This window comes from Armigeres subalbatus, chromosome 1 (genome assembly GCF_024139115.2).
Source record: "Armigeres subalbatus isolate Guangzhou_Male chromosome 1, GZ_Asu_2, whole genome shotgun sequence".
In the NCBI taxonomy this organism is placed as follows: Eukaryota; Metazoa; Arthropoda; class Insecta; order Diptera; family Culicidae; genus Armigeres; species Armigeres subalbatus.
In genome coordinates, this window is record NC_085139.1 from 258960999 (window position 1) to 258986371 (window position 25373).

Consider the following 25373-nt stretch of genomic DNA (forward strand, 5'->3'; position numbering starts at 1 on the left):
ACAGCATGGACACGCTCGCGAATGCACATGCATTTGCAAAGCCCAAACTAGTGCATGGTTTTCTCATTATTACATATTTTTGCAACGCAAATTTTTAGACAAAACATTTTGTAACAAAACATATTTTTGAATAAATATGAATATTTTACCCAAAGCTATCAAATGATCCTGAACCATACTCTTTTATTAACTCTGGCAGAGGCAGGATAATTATTTATCATTCAATACTAAATCTATACAATGCAAGTCGCATCAGTAAACACAAAACCAAAACAGAGCCGAGAAAACGTAGAACGCCATACATTTTCACTGATAACACGCACCGTTGATAGTGACGGCAAAGTGTTTCGCATCTGAATCACCCGGCTGGCAGTGATTAATAATCGCCATCCAGACATTTAGAACAAACCAAAACAAATCGACAGGCTCTGCCCGGCATCCAAAAGTGAATCAGCTTTCTATACCTACGGTGTGAAACTTTGACCAGGAGGCACCGCCAGTGTGATGGGCCAGCAGGTGTCCAGTTTACCGCAAAAGATCCTACCGAACGACACGGTGGACTCGCTGCAGTTCGAGATCAAGAAGCAGGCGCAAATCTTCTCCGAGATCGGCAGCCTCAGCTATGAGGACTTCCAGAAATGTTTGGCCGATCTGAACAACTTGTGAGTATACTTACTGCAAATTACTCTGCATAGGTTACGGACGTGGATGCAAGGGGATGGGACACTTCAACACGACTCAAATTTGGTTCTTAATGATTTGTTTACCTATTTGATTTGTTTACCTATTTGTAAGGCTATAACTTCAATGTTTATTCATTCAAGAGCATCTATTCCATGATCAAAATTGTTAAATATTAAAACGAAACAAAAAACACCGGAAATCACTAGAAAACTTTGTGATCAACCTTGATTGCAGCCTTGATTAAAAGATTTTCAGGTTTTGAATCGAACAAGCTGGAAGTTGATACTTCTAGATCCTCGTTCTGAAAACAGATTGTGGAAGATAATTCAAAACATCAACTTTTAGAATAATTCAATTTATTATTGATTATTCCCGCCTAATCGATTCTCTAATATTTTTTTGAACCTCCATTTCGTATCTTCGATTATTATTTTAACACAATCCGCTACTACCACATACTGCACGTGTGAACGGGCCTGAATAATTGGTCTGATGTTGATTCAAAATCAAGCGAATGTAGACCAAAAAAAAGCATTTTAGTTGGAGGCGTTGAACAAATGGTCCAATAATGACTTTGAGCGTGCTTACAGCGGCAAAAGGGTCGAATCAGAGTGTATGTAATTAAGAGTGGCGACATGTGTAGAGAATTTGCATTAGATCCAATCTAAATTCTCAATACGTAGGTATCACCGAAAAGAGGAGACGTGGAAAAATTGATGTTTGATGCGGGGTTTCTTTGGAAAAGATGACCTTACATAAGTTTAAGAATCGATTCAGCGAATGAAAATTCTTGACGAGAAAGGTCAATATTTATGCAAATGTCTAATGATGTGCTTTCCTTCCATGTTTCACTCCTTCCACTATCACACAGATCGCGCAAATGTCTGGATCCCAATGGAAAACAGCTGGTCTTTGCCGTCAAAAAGGGCACCGACAGCAGCGTGCTCTGGAAAGGCACGGTGCGGATTGCATGCGTTAAAGTGGATCCCATCACCAAAAAAGTCGAATGCTATAAACTGCTCAATTTGAAGCAGTTCCTGCAAGTATTCCGCACTTTTCAGACCAATCTGCACGCGATGGTTACCGTCGAAACGCAGCGTATCCGCAGTCCCACATCCAGTCCGACCCATTCCACTTCCACCTCGACCACCAACACAAACGGACGCAACGGAAGCTCATCGAGTGGAACCGGCTCATTCGAGCGGCCAGACCTGAGCCCACAAACACCAAATTCTTTCGTATTCCCTCAAGCTCACGTAACGACGGCATCGATTCTGATGGAACAGGTCGATGCCATCAGTGGTGGCAACTGTGCCGGATTCAGCTGTGCGGATACAAGCGATGGGGCAATGGGAGGAGGCACCACCGAGAGCAATGAATGTTGCATCTGTTTGGAACGAAAGCCGGAAGTGTCGCTCCCATGCGCACACAGTTACTGTACACCATGTATCGAGCAGTGGAACATACACCAAAAGAAGTGTCCCATATGTGACGAAGAGCTGGCCACCACCGATGACACTTGGGTCCTGTCGGAGATGCCCGAGGCGGAGGAGATCAGCGAGGAGATTTGTGTCACACTGATGAAGTTGTCCGTTGATGAGCGCAAAAAGTGAATGGATTTATGTTGACTTGTTTGTTGCGTCTGAGAATGAGTACCTGCGTACAAACGCGTTTGTATTGCGAATGTTAATGGCCGATAACGTTGGCTGCCAGCGGGCTATTTTGATTATTGTAATGAGCTGTGTATAAGTAAAATCTGATCGATTTATTTTAGAACATTAGTGTTTGATATTATTATTGTATTATTTAATAATGAATTTGACAATTTGACTTGAAGTCAGCTAAAACATAAAAATACTAATCCTAAAATTGTGTAATGCATCTTGTTTTACTCGTTCTGTAAAATGATTGGTCATCTTATCAGCTAATGCTTGAAAGTTAAATATATGCATAACACACACATTTATTTTCTTTTGCAACCCTGTATGAAAGAATTTCAGAGAATAACAAAAACTAAATTTTTACGATTGTCGAAAATCTATGGATATCCTTTATCAATTGATCTCTCCCGTAAAAAAAAAAAATAACATGCGGCACATTTTAAGCTTTTGTTTTTGATTTTTTAAATACTGTATGGACAAATAGACGTTGCAAGCAAATCACTCGCAGAGAGAATTTTGCTTGCAGAATATGTTTATGACACACATGAATATTTGCAATTTGGGGGCATAAATATATTCAATATGAATCCACACATAAATTCAATAACTGTATATTAGAGCAAGATTACCGGTGGTGAGTTCAAGCCGTTTGGCAGCGCAGTATCATTACTTGACACTTTACCGGTCGCTACTAAACGCGCTGCTATATCAGTAGCGCGACTGACAGGTGACCAAATTTGGTAGCGCGGTAAGAGCGCTGCTATTTGATAAGCGCTGCTATTTGATAATCTGATAAACACCGGTACGGAATACAGCATCTGAATTGAGAGCATTTTAATCACCCGCGTAGCGCTGTCATTTTAGTTTCGTCACTCTTTTCCGTATCGGTCACTATTTTCGGCTGTCAATTTGGTTGCTGTATTCCGTATCGGTGACGTTTGACAGTTGACAGTTTATCAAATAGCAGCGCTCTTACCGCGCTACCAAATTTGGTCACCTGTCAGTCGCGCTACTGTTATGCAACGTACACACCAGTCAAGCAGTTTGACGAACAAATAGCAGCGCTCTTACCGCGCTACCAAATTTGGTCACCTGTCAGTCGCGCTACTGTTATGCAACGTACACACCAGTCAAGCAGTTTGACGAACATTGACTCCGCCCCCAAGAAAACGCTTCGGTTGCTGCTTTGTTTGAACGTGTGTGAAGTTGTTCGAACAACCATTTGACAGTTGGCGGCTCGGTTGGAAAAAATTAAAACGGTTTGATTTTGGTCTGAGTAGTCGGGGGTGGAGTCAAGGTTCGCCGAACATGTTTGAGCATTTGTAGTGAAGTTGCACAAACCCCCATATATTTTTTGAAGGTTGGTGCTCAAGTTGGCACTTCGGTCGTTCGTATGTGATATTGTTGGTCGAATTAATTGATTGTTCGTGCCGCTGTTGGTAAAACTTAATGGATGTATTGGAATAAACGAGAGGTGGAGTAAATGTTGGTCAAACTGCTTGACCATGTGTACGTTCCATTATAGCAGCGCGTTTAGTAGCTACCGGTAAAGTCAAGTAATGATACTGCGCTGCTAAACGGCTAATGCTCGCGCCCGGTAATCTTGCTATTAGAGTATTTACTGTGGTATTTACTTTCGGTGGAGACCTTTTCTGCTCTGAAGCTAGTAGAGGGATATTTTGAAATCACTCCCATAAGCAACATTATTTTGCAGCTACTTAGCTGCCAAACATTTCCCGCTCTTCAAAATTCTCTTTCCATGATGCATGAAGGCGCACAAATTTGCTAGACTCTACATGACTTTACGATGGTTCACATACATTCCAGCCCCAATCAGCGGCTGAATCTCGTGAAATTTCGTAACGAGTGCTTTTTTGTTGCATTCTTACTAATTTTCTACTCGAAATATAATGTGAAAATGACAACTCGCAAGCAAACGCTCACTTGCTTGGTGTGACTGCTAAGCGGTCAAAATTTGAAACTCGCTCGCAGAAATAAAATTGCGCTTGCACTAGCAAATTTTTCTCTCGCGAAAGTGAAAAGGTTTTCAGCACAGAGAAACAGACGTCTCACTCAACACATGTTACATCGTTCACCTTTGTAACGGACGATTTAATTTTCTGTAGGTGGTCAATCGGCCACCGATGGCGCTCCCATCGATTTTGCTTGGGTTTGACGTTTGCGCACTACCGCAATCTGGTTTCCGCTTGGCCACACACAGTAATTTTAGCATTGGGCGGAAATGTTTCCGTGACGATGATTTTGATTGCAATTTGTTCTAAGTGAGACGTCTGTTTATCTGTGTTTTCAGGTTGCAAAAATCCAGTTTTCCGCGAGCGCAGGGAATCAATATTCGAGCAACGCCTATAGAGAGAATGCAAAATAACGGAATGAAAAGTTAGCAACAAAATTGTCTTATTTTTTTGTCGTGGACAAAATATTTCGGATCTTTGTCATTATTATCTCCGACAAAAGCAAAGCTTTGTCGTAGGTTCTCTTTTGTCGTTTGTTTAGTATGCGCATCGACGAAAAATTGATTCCCTGTGCGAGCGGTAATGGCCGCCAGCTTGCCTGCGGGTTAGTCTCTGATTTGACGTTTGTGGAGGTCAACTGCACCCACCGTTTCGGAAAACTGGATAGGATCTAATCTAATGTATAGCCAAAAAACGTTATTTTCATTTTTGTTTATACTTGCATGATATTAATCTGACATTTGTTAAAAGTGAAAAGCTGCTATGTGTGACAGTGACTGCTCTCAAATATCATTAACTTGCATGAGTGATTTACTTGCAACGTCTGACGAAGCCTTGAAGATCCATAACATACGCCACGCAAAAATTGGCGATTCTCGACCCCCTAAATGAAAACCTAAAAATTTTGACGTAGAATACGTCTTACGGGAAAATATATGGGGGTCATTCTGTAGAATCAAATTTGAGACCGTCACGAAAAGTGGTCAGGAAGTATGAACTAATAACTCAGCCATCTTCCAACCGATTCTGATGATTTTTATATCAATTGATCAACAAACTCTTTAAGATTTTGCACAATAATTGGAAACAATTAAATAAAGGCGCTAAACTATTGAAAAATTGAATTTCGTCAGGCGCTATTAAAAATTTGTAATACACAGTTGATGGCCTACATTTCGGCTATGAGTCATTTGGCGCATGAATTGATGAATAGTAAAAATTAAATTGGACAAATGATTTAAGGCATGAAACCTATAATGCTGTACTGAGTCTCTGCACTCATACGTTATTAGTTGATTTTGCGGTCATGTCTCTGATACAACCTTCTACTTTTTTGTATAAGTCGTCAAGCCCCAAACCTCGCCCCAAGCGCAATATAGTGAACGTTCGCTAATTAGGTTTTTTATAGTTGGGGCGCTTTTTAGTTGGGAGTTCGCTAATTTGGGGTGAAACCCAATTAAAAAGCTGCTAAACGTCAAAATGTGATGTCAAAAACGCGTTGACGTTTTGTTTCCGTGTTTGGCGGGATCGATATTTTCTGGCGCGTAAAATTTTCCTTTGGTCAATGCAAAAAGTAAATAACATTGACGCTTGTCAAAACACCCCAATTAGCGAACGGCATTCGCTAGTTGGGGGGAGGTTGTGCCCCAATTAGCGAACGATCACTGTACAACGGAACGGCGACGGAAACGGAAAATTTGACAGTTAGCCCATATATTTTCTGTCAAATTTTCCGTTTCCGTCGCCGTTCCGTTGTATTGCGTTTGGGGCTTGACGCTGGTGTTCTTCTCCCTGGGAGCGTGACGTACTTTGTGGATGGCCCTTAGGTATAATAGCCATATTACGCCATTTATGATAATAATGGATCAATCAATAAGCAAAAACTGCCGCTATGAAACGAACAGATCGAGCCACCGTATACATGTTCTGTCAAAACAACACGAATAGAAATATACGTATACAGTGTCGCCGTTGTTTTGTTGCGGTGAGTGCAAAATGAGTTACCTTGATTGATCCATTAAACATTCTCTTTTTGGCAAAAAGAACGATTTAAAAAAATGGGAACCAACCCTATTTCTTCTACGACTATTTCGGTGAACGTGCTTCACATCGCAACACGCACGCATGGCACGCATACATTCACAGAATGCTGTCAGTCTACCCGAGAAAGTGCGTTCTCGGAACGGCACTCATTTTTGACACCTGCGGTGCTTTTCTGTTTCACTTTTTCCTTCGATCATTTTCAGTGACAATCTTCATTTTCATCATGGCCTTACGTTTCCGAAGTGTGTCATAGGAAAAAACACGATTTTCGCGTAATATCAGTGAAATACGGCTCGGGAAGTGATCGCAGCGGCGGGCGTGTAAACCCCAGAACCCAACCACGATGGATTTCGGCAAGCTGCTGAGCGTGGCTCAGCGCAACGCCTCGAATTCGGAGCAGAAATCTTCCGAGGTAAGGAAAACGGGAAGGCACACGACGACCACATACAGTGTCTCGATGATTCCATTCAAAAGGGAAACTTACTGGGTAGGGTGGTCTGAATAAATCGAATTATTGCTTGGGAAATGCTTACATATATTTCGAAAATCAAAACAAACAACGAGTCACAGTAGAAGTGTGATAAAGAATTTATAAAAAAAACAATACTGATAAGCGTTTTATTAGCAGTAACTTCCTTGACCTGATGATAAAAAAATTCAACCATAAGGTGTAAGTTTTGCTAATATGTACATAAATAACAATTATAATTTAAATTAGAACTAATATATGTTTCACATTATTTCTGGTAATAATTTAATCATGGATTTTGAAGACAGGTAGATAATTCTTCATTAAGTTTTTTTTGAGAAACATTAACTTTCCATCTTGAGATTACGCATTGGCTGTTTAGGAGTGCCCTACTGCTGTGGTTCAAACATGCACAAGGGGGGTTGATTGGGGTATGTACACTATGCAGATATGAGACAAGGGATTCAATCGCGGTAGGAAATCAGTGCGTCTTTACGCCTCTGTGCCATCGGGTAGGGAACGCTCGCGTTAAAATGATCACGTTTTGGGGGATCCGATCGGGACGGAAGGTCATCCATCGGAATGCAGATTTTGCGCCCAATCTGCTACGTATCTGTAGTCAGAATTAGGCCGCGTAGGAAATTTACAGCGTGTGATGACTAGCTACAGTCAGTGTGATTGTTTGTATGTATCGTTTTAGTAGTTTGCATCTTTGTGTTGTGCGATAGATAGAAACTGAATCGTGTTTGATGTGGTAAATCGGGCAATAAAATTATTTGCGCGTCGCGCACTAAACAAACATTTCGCATTGGTGCCTTTGAACCTTTGCTTCCAGCTGTTACTCCTCAAAGGGGTGATAATGTGAGAAAGAGTTATCTTAGATCGATATTTTTATTAGCTTTATATCATTAGAATGTACGTTCGATAGAATAAGTTAATTGTATTGAACGTGACTTTTCATGGCTTTTAATTAACCCACGGCATGTTTTGATGCGTAATCGTGAAATGCATGACAAGAAAGATAAAATCAAACTACGTTTATGTAAAACTTTATATGATTTTTTTTTTTCAATCCAAATACTTGGTGTGTCTTTGTTTATCTCAAAAACTCTAAAGCCGGGCAGGATTTTCTCATGCAAAGCAACTGCTGAAAATCATATAGGCAGCTACCAACGGCTTTCCTGTTTTCAGACGTGCAGATTTTCGATGAAGAATTATTTATGTACACACTTAAATTTTTTCACTGATCTCGGCTGTGCGATTCTCGGTTTAAGTTCTTTTGCTGGAATATCAGCTGAATGAACGTATGATTACGGCGGCTTCTTCGAGTGCCGCAGTAAACAAATTACTTTTTCAGCTGAGATATCAGCAGAAAGTCAGGAACCGAGCCGTCGGCTGTGCGGATCTCGGCAAAAGAATAAAAAAATGCCGAGCTGAACTGAGTGTGTATGCTTCTAATTAGAGAAATAATTGTCTCATAATGCCAAAAACGGATAATAACGGTACCTATGAAGCGGTGGACAGGGGTAAGGATCGCAAAGTGCGTGCGAAGGTCATTCTGCTGCTGGACCCGGTGAATTACGTCCACGTCCGGGAAGCCAGTAACTTTGGGCAAAGCTAGAGAAAGCGTTCGAGGACTCCGGCCTAACCAGGCGAATTGGGCTCCTGCACAAGCTAATCAAGACGGAACTGTCGTCGTGTGATTCCATGACCGACTATGTGGATAGAATCATATCGACAGCACACCAGCTGGATGGGATTGGATTTGCAATTTTGGAGGACTTGGTTGGCACGTTATTGCTAGCCGACTCCCCAGAAGAATATCGTCCCATGATCATGGCTCTCAAGAACTTCGGAACATCCATTACCGAAGATGCGATCAAAACAAAACTGATTCAAGAGGTCCAGTTTTCATCCAATGATTCGGTGCTAGTTACGAGTTCTTATTATTATTGGCCTTACATCCCCCACTGTGACATTGTCGCCTTGAAGCTTAGTGTTCATGAAGTACTTCCACAGTTATTTACTGCGAGGTTTCTAAGCCAACTTATCATTTTTGCATTCGTATATAGGTATCATAGGGCTAACACGATGATACTTTTATGCCGAGAGAAGTGGAGAAAATTTTCAATCCGACAATTTCCTAGACCGAACCGGCACCGGGAATTGAACCCAGCCACCTTCAGCATGGTCTTGCTTTGTAGCCGCGCATCTTACCGCACGGCTAAGAAAGGCCCCGGGAGTGAGTTTGTGAAGAAATCCGAGCCAAACAAAGGTCCAGTCGGAAATGTCACAAGCTTTATAACATCGCGAAAGAATGCAAAAGTGCACTAAAAAGCAACGCATTTTGCACCGTACTTCCGACGTTTGGTTTAAACAACGACGACGAATGGTTTTTCGACTCGGGTGCAAGCGTGTATACGACTGCTGGCGAATATGAAGCGTACGGACGGCACAGTGCTAGCAGTAAACGGCGGCAGAATGAAGGTGGTAGCAATGGGCTCACCGGTTCTAAAGCCACAGTGCAAATCGGTAAACCAAAATGTGAAGCACGGGCACACAGAGATTTTTGCCAACGACGAGTGCAGAGTGGTCAATATGGACGGTGACGTGATTGCGACTGGTATCCACGAGAACAATCTCTTCAAACTGAAACAGCGGCGAAACGATACGAAAAGCATGCTCGTTTGTTTGTAATCCGATAGTCTGGAGGTTTGGCATCGGAGAATGTGCTAGCTGAACGTCAAAAGCAGGCGGACGTTTTAAACGTGTCCAAACAATTCCATGTAATGGCGGAGAGTCGATCCGACAAGAAGCTAAAGGTCTTGCGCACCGACTTCGGGAAGGAGTACGTGAACCATTGTTTCGGCACCAAACGTACGATTCGACTACACTCCGGAGCAGAATGGCATGGCTGAGCGAGCAAACCTGTCGATTGTAGAGCGCGCTCGATGCATGCTGTTCGAAGCAGGACTGTCAAAAGCTATTTGGGTATAAGCTGTCTCGACGGCCGTTTATTTTCTGAATCGATCCTCAACGCACGACCACGATGTCACACGCGAGGAAGCCTGGAATGGGACGAAACCACCGGATGCTTGATGTATCTGGCACGCGGCCAGACATACTTTCCATTATGAACATGCTGAGTCGCTTCAACAACTGTCCTAGACCGAAGCACTTGGAAGCAGTACCTCCGGTTCCTGAAAACACAAAGCTCATTGGTTATTCTGATGCTGACTGGACATCTGATCTTGACACCGTACACCGTATCTCTCTCAACGTGTGAGTCGGAATTCAGCGAACGACAACCAATCGAGTTGCAATGGGACAACTATTCGGATAAGTTTTCGGGTAAGCGTGGACACAAGTCTGATAGCAGCATACGCAGCTTCAAAGCTGTAATTATATTTTTTGTTAGGATATCGTTTTACAGAGATAATCAAACTTACATTTTTGTGTTTACGTATAATGAGTATTGCCCGAAACTCGCACCTTGAGAATTTATCTTCCGACCTAACGTGCTACAGTATTATCCTAGTTATTTAAGTTCAGTAGATTTAAATGATTTACATATAGGATAAGTTTTAGAATGCATGTACTCACTTGTAGGTTCTACAATTAATAACGAATCTAACCGTACAATATCAATTAAGCCAATTCAGCCGTACTATTATAGTTTATATGTTCCTGTGATGTACAAGGGTTAGGGTTTAGCATGTAAGAATCAAATAAGATATGTAGTACTACCTAGTTCATGAAACTTTGTTCGTGCTAATTTCTAATTCAACTGCACTAATTTTTAATAAGAACGTAATTTAAGGTAGATTTTAAATTCAATAATAGCTGATAATATAATTATAAACTTTTCTCGATTCTGAAGCTCATCCAGCACGTACACGTTGTTGCTTTTGATCGTTCTCTTTCATTACCACATCATTGTTTTGGCCTCTTCGACCTTCCACTGACAAACAGATCTGGGCGATACGGATCTCACTCAGTCATCGAACGAGAATGCCCTGTGGTTTCGTTACATTCCCCCGCCCGTGTAGTTCCGGGAAATCCAGATAATCGCAGGTCCAGTGGTGCAATCTTCACTGCAGGTCGAGTTATTAGTCCATTTTTTGTTTGTATCACGGCACGCCGCACTTGTCCGTCAGCAGCTTTTGTCACCTCAACTACTTTTCCTCGTAGCCACCCATTCCGCTTTGCTTCCTCGACTACCAGTACTAGGTCTCCTGGTTCGAGTGGCTTGGTTGGCTCAAACCACTTTGTACGCCTGGTTATTGTCGGAGGTACTCATGAATCCAACGAGTCCAAAAATGGTTCACTAAACTCTGAGAAAGACGCCAGCTATCCCGTAGATTACGTTCGACCGTGTTGATCCCTATTTCTGGCTGTGTAACACCCTTTGTACCGTATAGCAGAAAGTGATTAGGTGTCAAGGATTCTTGGTCCGGGAACTCCAGGGGTATGTAAGTGAGTGGCCGGGAATTGACGATAGCTTCAGCTTCTAAGATTACCGTCTCTAGTACCTCGTCACTTGGGTGATGTGGATGGTCAGCAATGGTTGACATAGCGGTTTTCACGGAGCGTACCATACGCTCCCACGAACCTCCCATGTGAGGCGCAGCCGGTGGGTTGAAGTACCACCTGGTTTTAGAGTTGGTGAACGTCGAGGCGCAATCATTCTGGATATCTTGGATCTGTTTCACTAGTAGGTTTCCTGCCCCCACAAAATTTGTACCATTGTCGCTGTAGAATGACTCTGGGGAACCACGACGAGCCACAAAACGACGAATTGCCATCACACACGACTGTGTCGACAAACTATGTACCACCTCTAGGTGTATAGCGCGAACTGTGAGGCAGGTGAATAGCGCCACCCAGCGCTTTACCAGGCTACGAGCTTGTTTCACCATTAATGGCCCAAAATAATCCACCCCAGTGTGGGTGAATGGTCTTACAAATCCAGTTACTCTGGCTTCTGGCAAGGGTGCCATCATGGGCGGTTTAGGAACAGCTTTCCTAATGCGGCAAAATGGCACTTACTGGACACTTGACGGATTACTCCTCGTAAACCTGTTATGTAGAAATGTTGGCGCATTTCGTTACACACTGTCTCTCTGTTTCCATGAAGGTATCGTCGGTGATAATGCTCCACGATTAGAATAGTTACCATATGCTTCTTGGGCAAAATAATGGGGCGTTTCGCATCCATTGGAAGCGTCGGAGCCGCTGTAATCCTACTGTTCATTCGGATGATTCCGTACTCATCCATGAGAGGCGATAGACGATATAGCGGACTGGACTTTGAGATTGACACAGCATCTTCGGGACGCAAGAAGTTCCGTTTCATGATTGCTACCTCGTCGGGATAAACCTCAGCTTGTATTTGTCGCCAAAGTAGATGTTCAGCTTTCTGAAGTTCATCCTGTGTCAACAGACATGGGTTTGTTAACTTTTCTCCTTTGAAACGACGAATACTCCGTAGAACAAAGGCAGCTGCTCTCAACAAGCGGTTCCAGTTAGAAAATCTTGCTGAATCTATCAGTGGTTGTTGCACTGTACCATGGAACAAGAAAGCGGAACGAAGCTCAATATCTGTATCTACCTTATCTACTGCAGATGTTTTAGGCCAGTATTCCCGCGACTTGTAGAGGAAATCTGGGGCGTTGTACCAAGGGCTTTTATTGTCAAAACTAGGTCCATCCTTCCATTTAGTGGCAGTATCTGCTACGTTCAATTTAGATGGGATGTAGTTCCACTCATCCACGCTAGTCGTCATAAGGATCTCCCCAACTCTAAACGCAACAAACTGGTGGTATCTACGACTATCTGATCTCAACCAAGAGAGTACGGTTGTAGAATCAGACCAAAGATATCTCTTCGTTATAGTAAGATCCAAGGAGGATAAGACGTTGTCCAGCAACCTCGCTCCAATCATTGCCGCCTGTAGCTCAAGTCGAGGTATCGATAAAGGCTTTAATGGTGCGACTTTTGTTTTTGCGGCTACTAGTGCGCATCTTGGCTGACTGTTGTCTTCGAACCGGAAGTAAAGTACTGCTGCGTAGGCCGATTCGCTAGCATCGACGAAGAGATGAGCCTCTAAGTTATCCATAGCGATGCTTGCCACGTTTGGAAAGAAACACCGTGGCACTATCACCTCGTCCAAGCGCTGCATGTATTGACACCAATATTCCCACTTTTCTTGGAGTTCAGCAGCTATTAGTTCATCCCAATCCGTTCCCGATCTCCATATTAGCTGCATGAGAATTTTTCCGTGCACGACAAAGTGAGAAACAAGCCCCAGCGGGTCATACACCGACATCACTGCTTTCAAGACTTGTCGTTTAGTTGGAGTAACAGAACTCTGAATTAGCGCTTTAATCTCATCTTTCATTATGCTCAGGTCAAATGTGAAGACATCTTCTGTCGGCCTCCACACCATCCCCAATACACGTTCCGTATCCGAGGACTTCTCCAGGTTCATTGACACCTTTTGGGGGACTTGTCGTTCTCCTATCCTAGCAAGAACTTCCGTGGAGTTTGAACAGAAGTTCCGGATCTCGAACCCCGCCTGTGAGTGTACGTACTTCACTTCGTTGATCAGCTGCACCGCTTCTGACACCGTGTCCACGCTATCTAAGAGATCGTCCACGTAGTGGTTTTCCACAATCGCCTTCACTGCCCTAGGAAATTTATCGGTAAACTCCGCAGCATTTTTGTTTTTTACAAACTGCGCTAGACTAGGAGAGCAGCTTGCGCCAAATGTTGCTACGTCCATCACATAGATTTGAGGAGGTGTTTCCGGGTTCGAACGATACAGAAACCTTTGCGATTGTTTGTCCAAATATCGTATAGAGATTTGATGGAACATTTCCCTTATGTCGCCGACCACCGCGATGTTCTTTTGCCGAAAACGGAGTAAAACGGAGAGTAGCGCAACCAGGAGATCCGGACCTTTGATCAGCATATCGTTGAATGACAATCCTCCTGCTTGTGCTTTGGCATCCCATATAAGCCGAATTTTGTCAGGTTTTTTCGGATTTTGCACCACACCCAGCGGCAAATACCATACTCTGCTCGGGTCTGTTGTTTGAAGTTCTTCGGGAGTGATACGATGTGCGTATTTCTTGTCTTCGTACTGTGCTATCATTTCCCTTACTTTGACTTTCAGGTGTTGGTCTTTGTTCAACCTCGACTCAAGAGCCTTCAGGCGGCGTACTGCCATCGGGTAGCTGTCTGGAAAGGCAAAATGGTCGTACCTCCACAACAGCCCCGTCTCGAAAGACCCGTTCACTCGTCGAGTAGTTGCCTCCATAATTTTTCGAGCGCGTTTTTCTTCTTCGGCTTCTGGCTTCACGGTAACGCTCGATTCCTCCACTGCAAAATATTGCTTCATCCAATCATGTAGTTCTCGGTTCTCTATGTCGCGCACGAGGTGAAGGTTTAGCTGCTCCAGTACGCAACCATGATCGGAATTTCTGCCGTAAATACACCAACCCAGACGAGTTTTAGTCGCCACGGGCCCGTTGTCTCCTCCCTCTCGTAATCGAAGCGAAGTTAGAAGGCGAACATGTTCTAATCCGATGATAATCCCCGGTGTGGCCGTTGTATAACTGCGAATCGGTAGACCCTTTAGGTGTGGATATGTTTGCTGTAGCATTTCATAGTGCATGCTCTGACTTGGCAGTAAAAGTTCATCGACAGTTCGCACGTTGTTGAGTTGGAATTTTCCCGTATCTCCAGAAATGACAACCGTAACCCGTTGAGATCCTTTCACTTCCCTTGAAATATTGCCAGTCCAACTCAAAGACAGGTCGTCGGTTGGTCCAGTGATACCAAGAACCGATGCGATTCCAGCCTCGAGTAGTGTTGATGACGATCCATCGTCCAAAAAAGCGAAAGTTTTAATTGTTTTGCCGTTGCCATGGATGGTTACAGGTAAGTAGCGAAACAAGGAGTATGTCATGGAGTGGTGTAGATTATGGTGTACAATACTTCTGGCGTCATTAGTTGACAGCAATGTACTGGCTGATTCCACTTCATCTTGTAGTACATTTTTTGCTGAATGCAACAACTGGTTGTGATGGAACCTGCATCCTTCGACGCCGCATTCTTTGTTGGATCGGCAGGGCCACTTGCGATGTGGTATAAGACAGCTTCTACATAGGTTCTTTTGCTTTACCGCCTTCCACCTACCATTAAGATCAAGCGTCTTAAACTGGACGCAGCTTGCAATTTCGTGATTCGAGCATTCACAGTACGCACAAGTTTTCTTAGCCGGTTCTATCGACCATTTTCTTTCTGTGGCTTCAGAATTAGTGGACCGCAGCTCTTCGGTGTGCACGTAGAGTTTCTGTTTATCTTGCCCAGTTTTATTGGATTTTGGATAACTATCTACAGGAAACGTGACATCCGAAGCCATTACGACCAGCTCGGTCATAAAAGCGCCGAACGTTGTTAGATTCACATTTTCATTCCTTCTTTTAAAGCGCGACCAGTCCATTTTTATTGAAGGGGGGAGCTTTTCGACCAGCTCAAGAAGCAGGGTTGGGTTCCATAGATGGTCGTTCAAATTTGCGATGCACATGTGATCCACTGCATTCTGGACAGCAAGTCCAAATGTAATTATCGATGGAAGATTATCAGCTTTCGGAGGCGGAACAGCGCGCAATGAACGTAGAAGGGAATGAATGAGAATTTCAGGCCTGCCATACAATCTTCGTAGTGTGTCTATTACGGAAGGCACCGATTGTGGTAATAACAATCTGCTCCTAACAGCTTCCAAAGCGTTCCCTTTCAGGCATCTTTGCAATCTTGCCAAATTCTCCGCATCCGTATACCCACAGGCGTTCGTAGAGTTGCAAAACGAGCTATAAAACATAGGCCATTCTTGAGGATCTCCCGAAAAGTTTGGTAGTTCCTTTGGCATGACATGCCTGGCCGCTAGTTCCTCCGCCGAAGGTCCTGCTCTTTGTATCACAGCAGCAGGAAATTGTGACGACTGTGTTCTTCCATCAGCTGTCGTCAAATTTAGTCCAGCTTCAAAGGAAGACGGTTGCTGAATGTGATTGTGTTGGTATTCAGGTGGCAGTGCACTGTTCGTGCTCACAGAACCACCACTGTTGACTGCATGAGCTTGTGTAGACGAGAAGATGTGATTCTGGTTAGTCCACGGAGCGATGTACGTTGAAGGCACCATAGAATTAACGACATGTGAATCACGAGTAATAGGGATGTGTATGGATTCGGTTTGTGTAGCGAACGAGATGGGGTTCTGGTTAGACCATGATGGAGTGACGTTCTCTGTTGGAGTACCCCCAGCTGGCCGATTCGTCTTGGTTGGAATGATAACATTACGAATACCTCTAAGACTACCGGCTGGGACAAGATTATATGACCCCGAAACAGCTTTTGTCCCTGGGATATGCAGAGTGGAGATACTATCAGCTAGGGAAGTCATCTGACTGGATACTTTCGGAGTCGAACTACTCGGAATAAAATTAGCAACATAACTACCTAATCCTGGGTACTGACCAAACGTGCTGCTACTTATCACTACAGATGGCAATGTTGCTGTTACCGTTACCAGATTATTGTTGGTGCTTGATAAGACTCCAAAACAAGTCGAAGGTAAAGTGTCACTGAATCTAACACCGCTAGAAGAGGTCAACGGTGTTTTACTAATAGCTAACGCTGCACATCTGCCCACTGGTTCGGAGCCTATTGCTCCGAGAGGCATCGATATTTTGCTTACGCTGGGCGGGATAATACCACTGACCACCGGCGTTGAATGGGGGACGGACTTTACATGGTTTCTTGTCGGAAAAGTAGCGACATTAACCATCTCGATGGAATCGACGCCCAACGTCGAGCGGCAGTGTGAAGTTTTGGATGTACTCACCGGTGTCCTTTGAAAGGTGATTTCAGTGGAAGAAACTACTTTACCGTGTTGTTGAGGAAATTGTGGGGGAACAATCGCATTAATAGTACTCTTCGGTTCAAACGCTGGGCCACTAGGAGTAACATCTGAGGCCATTATCGCCGAATCGTTCATCGTCGACGCCGCTATTGGTAGTGCGGTTTTGGAGAGACTAAACCGCTGAGCTGCTTCCGATGACACAACTGATGGCAACACGCTACTAGTTGACACAGCTACTACTTGTTGAACTGCGCCGACTTGGTGCTCACTAAGCCACATCTGAACTTTCTCTCGGCTTGCTCTACTACTTAATTGGCTTCTTCTGCTGACTCCGTCTTCCGCATCGTCTGCTTCTGCCATAAGCAGATCGTACTTTTTCTTCAGAAAATGTTCCTCTTCTTCCGCTAGCATTTGTCGCACAGCCGCTTGAGCCGCCTGTTCCTCTAGGATTCTCTTCATCCGCAATGTTTTTTGCTCCTCCATCATCTTCAGGCTTAATTCAGTTCGGGTGGAACGTCGACTGGTGGACGATCGATTCATAGACCTCCGTGACTGAGAGGCTCCATCATCTTCCCGCATTCGACATTCATCGCACTTCCACGTACGATCCGGATCGGCGATTGAATCCGTTACACCCGCACATCCGAAGTGTACCCAAGTGTCACATCCATCACAACCCACGAGGTGATCGGCTGCATCAGGTCGATCGCATTTAGTGCAGTGTTTTGCAGTGGTGTCCATTCTAGGCTGGTGCACCAAAAAATCTTTGAAGATTATTCGGATAAGTTTTCGGGTAAGCGTGGACACAAGTCTGATAGCAGCATACGCAGCTTCAAAGCTGTAATTATATTTTTTGTTAGGATATCGTTTTACAGAGATAATCAAACTTACATTTTTGTGTTTACGTATAATGAGTATTGCCCGAAACTCGCACCTTGAGAATTTATCTTCCGACCTAACGTGCTACAGTATTATCCTAGTTATTTAAGTTCAGTAGATTTAAATGATTTACATATAGGATAAGTTTTAGAATGCATGTACTCACTTGTAGGTTCTACAATTAATAACGAATCTAACCGTACAATATCAATTAAGCCAATTCAGCCGTACTATTATAGTTTATATGTTCCTGTGATGTACAAGGGTTAGGGTTTAGCATGTAAGAATCAAATAAGATATGTAGTACTACCTAGTTCATGAAACTTTGTTCGTGCTAATTTCTAATTCAACTGCACTAATTTTTAATAAGAACGTAATTTAAGGTAGATTTTAAATTCAATAATAGCTGATAATATAATTATAAACTTTTCTCGATTCTGAAGCTCATCCAGCACGTACACGTTGTTGCTTTTGATCGTTCTCTTTCATTACCACATCATTGTTTTGGCCTCTTCGACCTTCCACTGACAAACAGATCTGGGCGATACGGATCTCACTCAGTCATCGAACGAGAATGCCCTGTGGTTTCGTTACAACAACTAAAGCACTATATCTATATAAATCGCGCAGTACGGCGGATACACACCCCGAACAAAACACATCGATATCCGGCACCATTACATCCGTGATGCGTTGGACCGAAAGATCATCGAACTAAACTGCGTCAAGACTAAGGTTCAAGTTGCGGATTGTCCAACGAATCAAGCTTGAACGAAACCGAAACGCCATGGGATTGACCATTTGACGATATGAATAAATATTGTTTATATCGTTTTTTGTGTTGTACAGTCAAACCTCCATGAGTCGATGTTCTGATATCGACTCATGGAAGCAAATTATGCCATATTGAAAAATATTGTATGGGTTACCTCCTGCGGACAGGACCCCATTGTGCAGCACTTTACACGAAATGGCCTCGTACTGTGCTTAATTGACTGGATCTGTTGAAAATCGTACCCCGTGATTGGCCCGAAATCTTCTCATAGTTTTGCCCATCATCCACCATTGTTTTGATTAGGCTGGTAAGCATCCCATGGCAGCTGTCCTCGTCCATAATATTCCATAGCTCTACGCGGGGTATACTGTCGTATGTCGCCTTCAAATCGATAAACAGATGGTTGGGACCTTGAAGTCACGGCGTTTTTGGAGGATTTGTCGTACAGTAAAGATCTGTCGTTAGGCCGTCAACGAAGCCGGCGTGATAACTTCCCACCCATCCGGGCCCATCTTGATGAGCTCAGCTCCGATACCACCCGTGCCAGCTGCTTTATTGGCCTTTGGGCGTTGGATGGCATCCCTAACTTCCCTCAAGGCTGGCTGCCTTCCATCGTCCGTGGAACTGACGTAAGCATCTCCTCCGCTGCCTTGACTTTCAGTGCCTGTATTCTCTTCACCACACGTTTGTCAGCCAAGATGCTACCATCCTTATCCCTGAACATCTCGGCTCGTGGCACGATACCATTGCGGGATGCGTTGGGCTTCTGATAGAACTTGCGTATTTCTTGAGAACGGCACAGCTGTTCCATCTCCTCGCACTCCGCTTCTTCCAGGCGGCGTTTCTTCTCCTGAAAAAGGCGTCCCACGTTCTGCCGGGTACCTGCTTCCGTCTATAGCGTCCCACGTTCTGCCGTGCTGCAGCGCGACCGCCAGCGCTTCGTCCTTCTCCTCCAGAATCTGTCTGCACTCTTCGACGTTGACGACGACTTCACATACCCGACGTTGTTCTACGCTGCGTCGTTAATGGCTGCTTTCACTGTATTCCAGCAGTCCTTAACCCGTTTCGGTCTGACCTAGAAATCAAAATCGAAATAACCCGTGTGGGTTCATTTTTCGTCCGATTGCCATGAAATTTTCAGGAAGAAGCGTCATCATGTCTATTTTTTGGTACACGACTTGATTTGACCATGGTGCCAATCCGGCCGGATTTATTTAGGGGGATCCTGGGTCAGGTGCAGTTAAAAACGGGTCATTTTCTTAAAACCATTGATAAATGAATGAAAGTAAACAGAATGCTGATGCAAACGTGGTCAATCATCATTGACCAGCATCAGAAGTTAGTTTTGATACATTTGAATCACCAGGACATGGTTCCGGATGTTCCGGGAACCTGGTTCCCTGGGGTATCCCTGGGGTGGTGGACACTTTTCAAGTGAACACAACCCAGTCTTGCGACATATCAAACTTCATGGTTTTGGAAGAGAATCCTAATAGATGGGTTTTTGGGAGGTTTTGGACACATTGGCCACATCCGGAAGTGTTCCCGGGATCCTGGTTCCCTCAAGGAAGTGGACAAATTTCGATTAGCACCGAAACCCATCTTGCGACATATCAAACTCCATGATTTTGAAAGACAAGCTCATTGGATGAGTTTTTGACAGGTTTTGGACACATTGGCCACGTTCGCAAGTGTTCCCGGGAGCCTGGTTCCCTCAGGGAAGTGGACAAATTTTGATTAGCACCGAAACCCATCTTGCGACATATCAAACTCCATGATTTTGAAAGACAAGCTCAATAAATGAGTTTTTGAAAGGTTTTGGACACATTGGCCACATCCGAAAGTGTTCCCGGGATCCTGGTTCCCTCAAGGAAGTGGACAAATTTCGATTAGCACCGAAACCCATCTTGCTACATATCAAACTCCATGCTTTTGAAAGAAACGCACAACACATGATTTTTTGAGAGGTTTTGGACACATTGGCCTCGTCCGCAAGTGTTCCCGAGAGCCTAGTTCCCTCAGGGAAGCGGACAAATTTCGATTAGCACCGAAACCCATCTTGCGACATATCAAACTCCATGGTTTTGAAAGACACGCACAACACATGATTTTTTGAGAGCCATTGGCCACGTCCGGAAGTGTTCCCGGGAATTTGGTTCCCCCAAGAAAGTGGACAAATCTTGCCTAGCACCAAAACCCATCTTGCGATACATCAAACTCCATGATTTTGAAAAACAAGCACAATACATGATTTTTTGAGAGATTTTGGACACGTTGATCACGTCCGAAAGTGTTCCCGGGAGCCTGGTTCCCTCAGGGAAGCGGACAAATTTCGATTAGCACCGAAACCCATTTTGGGGCATGTCCAACTCCATGATTTTGAAAGACAAGCACAATACATGAATTTTTGAGAGATTTTGGACACACTGGCCACGTCCGGGAGTGTTCCCGGGAGCCTGGTTCTCTCAGCGAAGCGATCAAATTTCGATTGGCTCCAAAACACATCTTACGATATATCAAACTTCATTATTTCGCTTGACTTTCAAAATCATGGAGTTTGTTACGTCACAAGATGAGTTTCGGTACTAATCTAAATTTGTTTACTTCCTTGAGGGAACCAGGTTACCAAGAACACTTCCGGTCGTGGCCAATGTGTCCAAAATCTCAACAAAAAAATCATGTGTTCAATTTGTCTTTCAAAATCATGGAGTTTTATATGTCGCAAGATGGGTTTCGGTGCTAATCGAAATTTGTCCGCTTCCCTGCGGGAACCAGGTTCCCGGGGACACTTCTGGACATGGCCAGGTTGTCCAAAACCTCTCAAAAACTCATTTATTGAGCTTGTCTTCAAAGTCATGGAGTTTGGCATACCGCAAGATGGGTTCCGGCGCTAATCGAAATTTGTTCGCTTCCCTGAGGAAACCAGGCTCCCGGGAACACTTCCGGATGTGGCCAATGTGTCCAAAATCTCTCAAAAACCCATCTATTGAGCTTGTCTTTCAAAACCATGAAGTTTGATGTGTCGCAAGATTGGTTTCGGTGCTTATCGAAATTTGTTAGCTTCCCTGAGGGAACCAGGCTCTCGGGAACACTTACGGACGAGGCCAATGTGTCCAAAATCTCTCAAAAATTCATATATTTTGCTTGTCTTTTAAAATCATGGAGTTTGACATGTCGCAAGATTTCGGTGCTAATCGAACTTTGTCCGGTCCCCTGAAGAAATCAGGCGCCCAAGAACACTTCCGGACGTGGCCAATGTGCTCAAAACCCTCTCAAAATTTCATCTATTGAGCTTGTTTTTCAAAATCATGGAGTTTGATATGTCGCAAGATGGGTTTCGGTGCTAATCAAAATTTGTCCATTTCCCTGAGGGAACCAGGCTCCCGGGAACACTTTCGGACGTGATCAACGTGTCCAAAATCTCTCAAAAAATCATGTATTGTTCTTGTTTTTCAAAATCATTGATGTATCGCAAGATGGGTTTTGGTGCTAGGCAAGATTTGTCCACTTTCTTGGGGGAACCAAAGGCCCGGGAACACTTCCGGATGTGGCCAATGTGTCCAAAACCTCTCAAGAACTCATCCATTGAAATTGTCTTCCAAGATCATGGAGTTTGATATGTCGCAAGATGGGTTTCGGTGCTAATCGAAATTTGTCCGCTTCCCTGAGGGAACAAGGCTCTCGGGAACACTTACGGACAAGGCCAATGTGTCCAAAACCTCTCAAAAAATCATGTGTTGTGCGTGTCTTTCAAAATCAAGGAGTTTGATATGTAGCAAGATGGGTTTCGGTGCTATTCAAAATTTGTCCACTTCCCTGAGGGAACCAGGCTCCCGGGAACACTTCCGAACGTGGCCACTGTGTCCAAAACCTCTCAAAAACTCATCTATTGAGCTTGTATTTCAAAATCATGGAGTTTGATATGTCGCAAGTTGGGTTTCGGTGCTAATCGAGATTTGTCCACTTTCTTGAGGGAACTAAGTTCCCGGGAACGCTTCCGAACGTGGCCACTGTGTCCAAAACCTCTCAGAAACTCATCTATTGAGCTTGTATTTCAAAATCATGGAGTTTGATATGTCGCAACATGGGTTTCGGTGCTAATCGAAATTTGTCCGCTTCCCTGAGGGAACCAGGCTCTCGGGAACACTTGCGGACAAGGCCAATGTGTCCAAAACCTCTCAAAAAATTATGTGTTGTGCGTTTTCTTCAAAATTATGAAGTTTGATATGGCGCAAGATGGGTTTCGGTGCTAATCGAAATTTGTCCGCTTTCCTGCGGGAACCAGGATCTTGGAAACACTTCCGGATGTGGCCAATGCGTCCAAAACCCCTCAAAAACTCATCTATTAGGATTCTTTTCAAAAACCATGAAGTTTGATATGTCGCAAAACTGGGTTGTGTCCACTTGAAAAGTGTCCACCACCCCAGGGATACCCCAGGGAACCAGGTTCCCGGAACATCCGGAACAATGTCCAGGTGATTCAATTGTATCAAAACTAACTTCTAATACTGTTCAATGATGATTGATTACGTTTGCATCAACATTCTGGGCACTTTCGCTTATTTATCAATTGTTTTAAGAAAAATTACCCGTTTTTGACTAAAGCTGACCCAGGACTCCCCTTTGAAAAATCTGGCCGGATTGGCACCATGGTCAAATCAAGTCATTTATCAAAAAATAGACATGATGACGCTTCTTCCCTGAAAATTTCATGGCAATCGGACGAAAAATGAGCCTACACGGGTTATTTCAATTTTGATTTCTAGGTCAGACCGAAACGGGTTAAGAGCAGTGGTGGAAATCTGTAAACCTAGCTCACAAAACGAGAACTAGGCAATGCAAAATACTCGCGAACACTTGTTTTGCCTTGTTCTTGCCTACCTACTACTCGCAGAGAAAACAGAAAAACGAACCTCGAAAAATGTTCGTGAAGCTTCGCGAGTCATTCGGGTTAATTTGCAAAATACCATAAAACAACCTGGGAGCATGTTTATCACTGATGTTCGAGGTGTTCGAGCAAAAACACCTTTGTTTATAGTTATTGTGTTTATCACAAGTGAAATTTATCCATTGTATTCGAAATAACCACAAATACTCGCGACCGTGATTTTTACTCCCGAACAAAATACTGCCCTGCTTTTTTACTTTGCTCTGCCCGTACTCGCGAACAAAGCAAGCACCAGAAAAATGCAGGCCGTAGGTTCGCGCGAGTGTGGCATTTTTTGTAGGCTCAATTACACTCTTTTCTTACTCGTGAAGTGAGTATTTCCACCACTGCTTAAGAGGAGCCCCATCGAGCTCACCCTCTTCTAGCAAGGCTGCCTCGAGATACTGCGCGTATGCAGGTTACTTCAGTCGCTCTAGGTCGTACCGCGGCGGTCGTCGATACCGAACATTGTTGATAACGGATAGTTTAACCATCAACAGATAGTGATCAGAGTCGATGTTAGCGCCACCATATGTCCTGACGTCAATCATGTCGGAGAAGTGCCGTCCATCAATCGGAACGATCGATTTGTGATTCTGTCTGCAGTAGTGATCTCCAGGTGTACCGATATGGAAGGCTTTTTGTTCGTCAGCCGGTGGGCACTGAATTTTTCAAAAGTCGTTCTAAACTTATCCTCTTGGTCAACCTGAGCGTTCAACGTTGATTTTGAAGTCATGGCTTGGGCAGATGTCGTACTCACGTTCCAGCTGGCGTAGAATGCGTCCTTATCATCATCAGTGCTTCCGGAGTATGGATTATTCCTTTTGATTATGTTAAAGTTGTAGACCTCGCCTTTGAACCTCAAACTGCGCTTTCTCTCATGAATCGGCCACCACCAGATCAAGCGCCTTTGCTAATCAGTCATCACTATGCAAGCTGTTCCCAGCTCGTGTGTATTGCCACTGCTCTGGTAGATGGTATGATTACCTCTAAACGTTCGCATCATTGATCTTTTTCAACAAAGCTCCTACAGCGCTACGATGTCGAATCCACGATCCTTGAGCACATCGCCGAGTATGCGTGTGCTTCCGATGAAGTTGAGAAATTTTCAGTTCCACGAATTGTCCCTAGTCTCAGAAAACTGGACTTTTGCCGAGATCTCAGTAAAAGTGACGTTTCGGTTGCTGAGATACAGTAAATATTTTGTTGAGAATCAGTACTACATGAAATTTCCTGCCGAATTTCAGATCTGAAATGACTTATGAGCGTAGTCGTAGCAGACCGCAAGTGGTTGGTGTATGATCACGTAACATACCATCAATCCTACCATCAACTTGGTCTTATCGAGCAACTTCTTAACTGCCGCCAGACGTACCTGGCGGGCACATATATAGGCTCATCGCCAGCGTTCCCGCATAGTTCTTACGTAAACGACAGCTATTCGTTCTGGATCTCAGCTCTCCACTGATCTTTCAATGTATCGACCAGCTTACCGGCTTCAGTCATTTCATCCAAACCCTTACATCGGATGACTTCAGCCGGGCATAGGACTCCGACATAAATCCCATCAATCAGCCCCTCTACAGTCAAGTTTTTGTACGCCGAGCTCTTCTGAGCAGGATCCCGAAAACCATCCACCAGTAACGGTTGTCCTACCGATGAAATTCAATCGGTGGGACTACTGCACTTAACATTTTGGGGCGGCTAAGGAGGCGTATCTCACGTTCCGCCTCCTTACTAGACATTAGCTGAGACTTCCACTGCTGCCTAGCCATTGTAAGTAGGTCGCAGAGAATCAGCACGACGAGTTGGGATTGATTATGTTCGTAATTTCCGTTACCACGTCAATTTTTGGGTGCTCCCCCTCTCTACATGGTTGGTCAGCACGTTTTTAGAGATTACTCAGATTGGCTTCGTCTATTTTCGAGTCCGCGGGCACCTCCTCTGACCAACCTACCATAGCCCAGCAACATAAAAGATCTTTTGGGCGTCAAAGTGCTGAAGGTAGTTCCAGCTGACTCGATTCGCAAATCTTAC

The 25373-nt window shown here is 44.0% G+C and overlaps 2 protein-coding genes across 3 annotated transcripts in view; both read left to right on the top strand.

Annotated features, from left to right (window-relative positions):
• The first annotated feature begins 253 nt into the window (after positions 1–253).
• On the top strand, positions 254–2646 carry LOC134213162 (RING finger protein 141-like). The gene is made up of 2 exons (XM_062691841.1): positions 254–662; positions 1556–2646. Exons 1-2 carry the CDS (start codon positions 505–507, stop codon positions 2295–2297), a joined length of 900 nt encoding a protein of 299 aa, XP_062547825.1. The 5' UTR covers positions 254–504; the 3' UTR covers positions 2298–2646.
• A 3900-nt stretch (positions 2647–6546) lies between these two features.
• Positions 6547–25373, top strand: part of LOC134206988 (protein SPT2 homolog) — a 29509-nt gene continuing 10682 nt past the window's right edge. Inside the window, exon 1 of one of the 2 annotated variants that reach the window (XM_062682730.1) lies at positions 6547–6773. In XM_062682730.1, the coding sequence (XP_062538714.1) occupies positions 6705–6773 (69 nt within the window). In that variant the 5' untranslated portion in view covers positions 6547–6704. Of the gene's footprint in view, positions 6774–7363; positions 7515–25373 lie in introns of those variants that run through there. The other variant, XM_062682731.1, reaches the window with a different exon arrangement.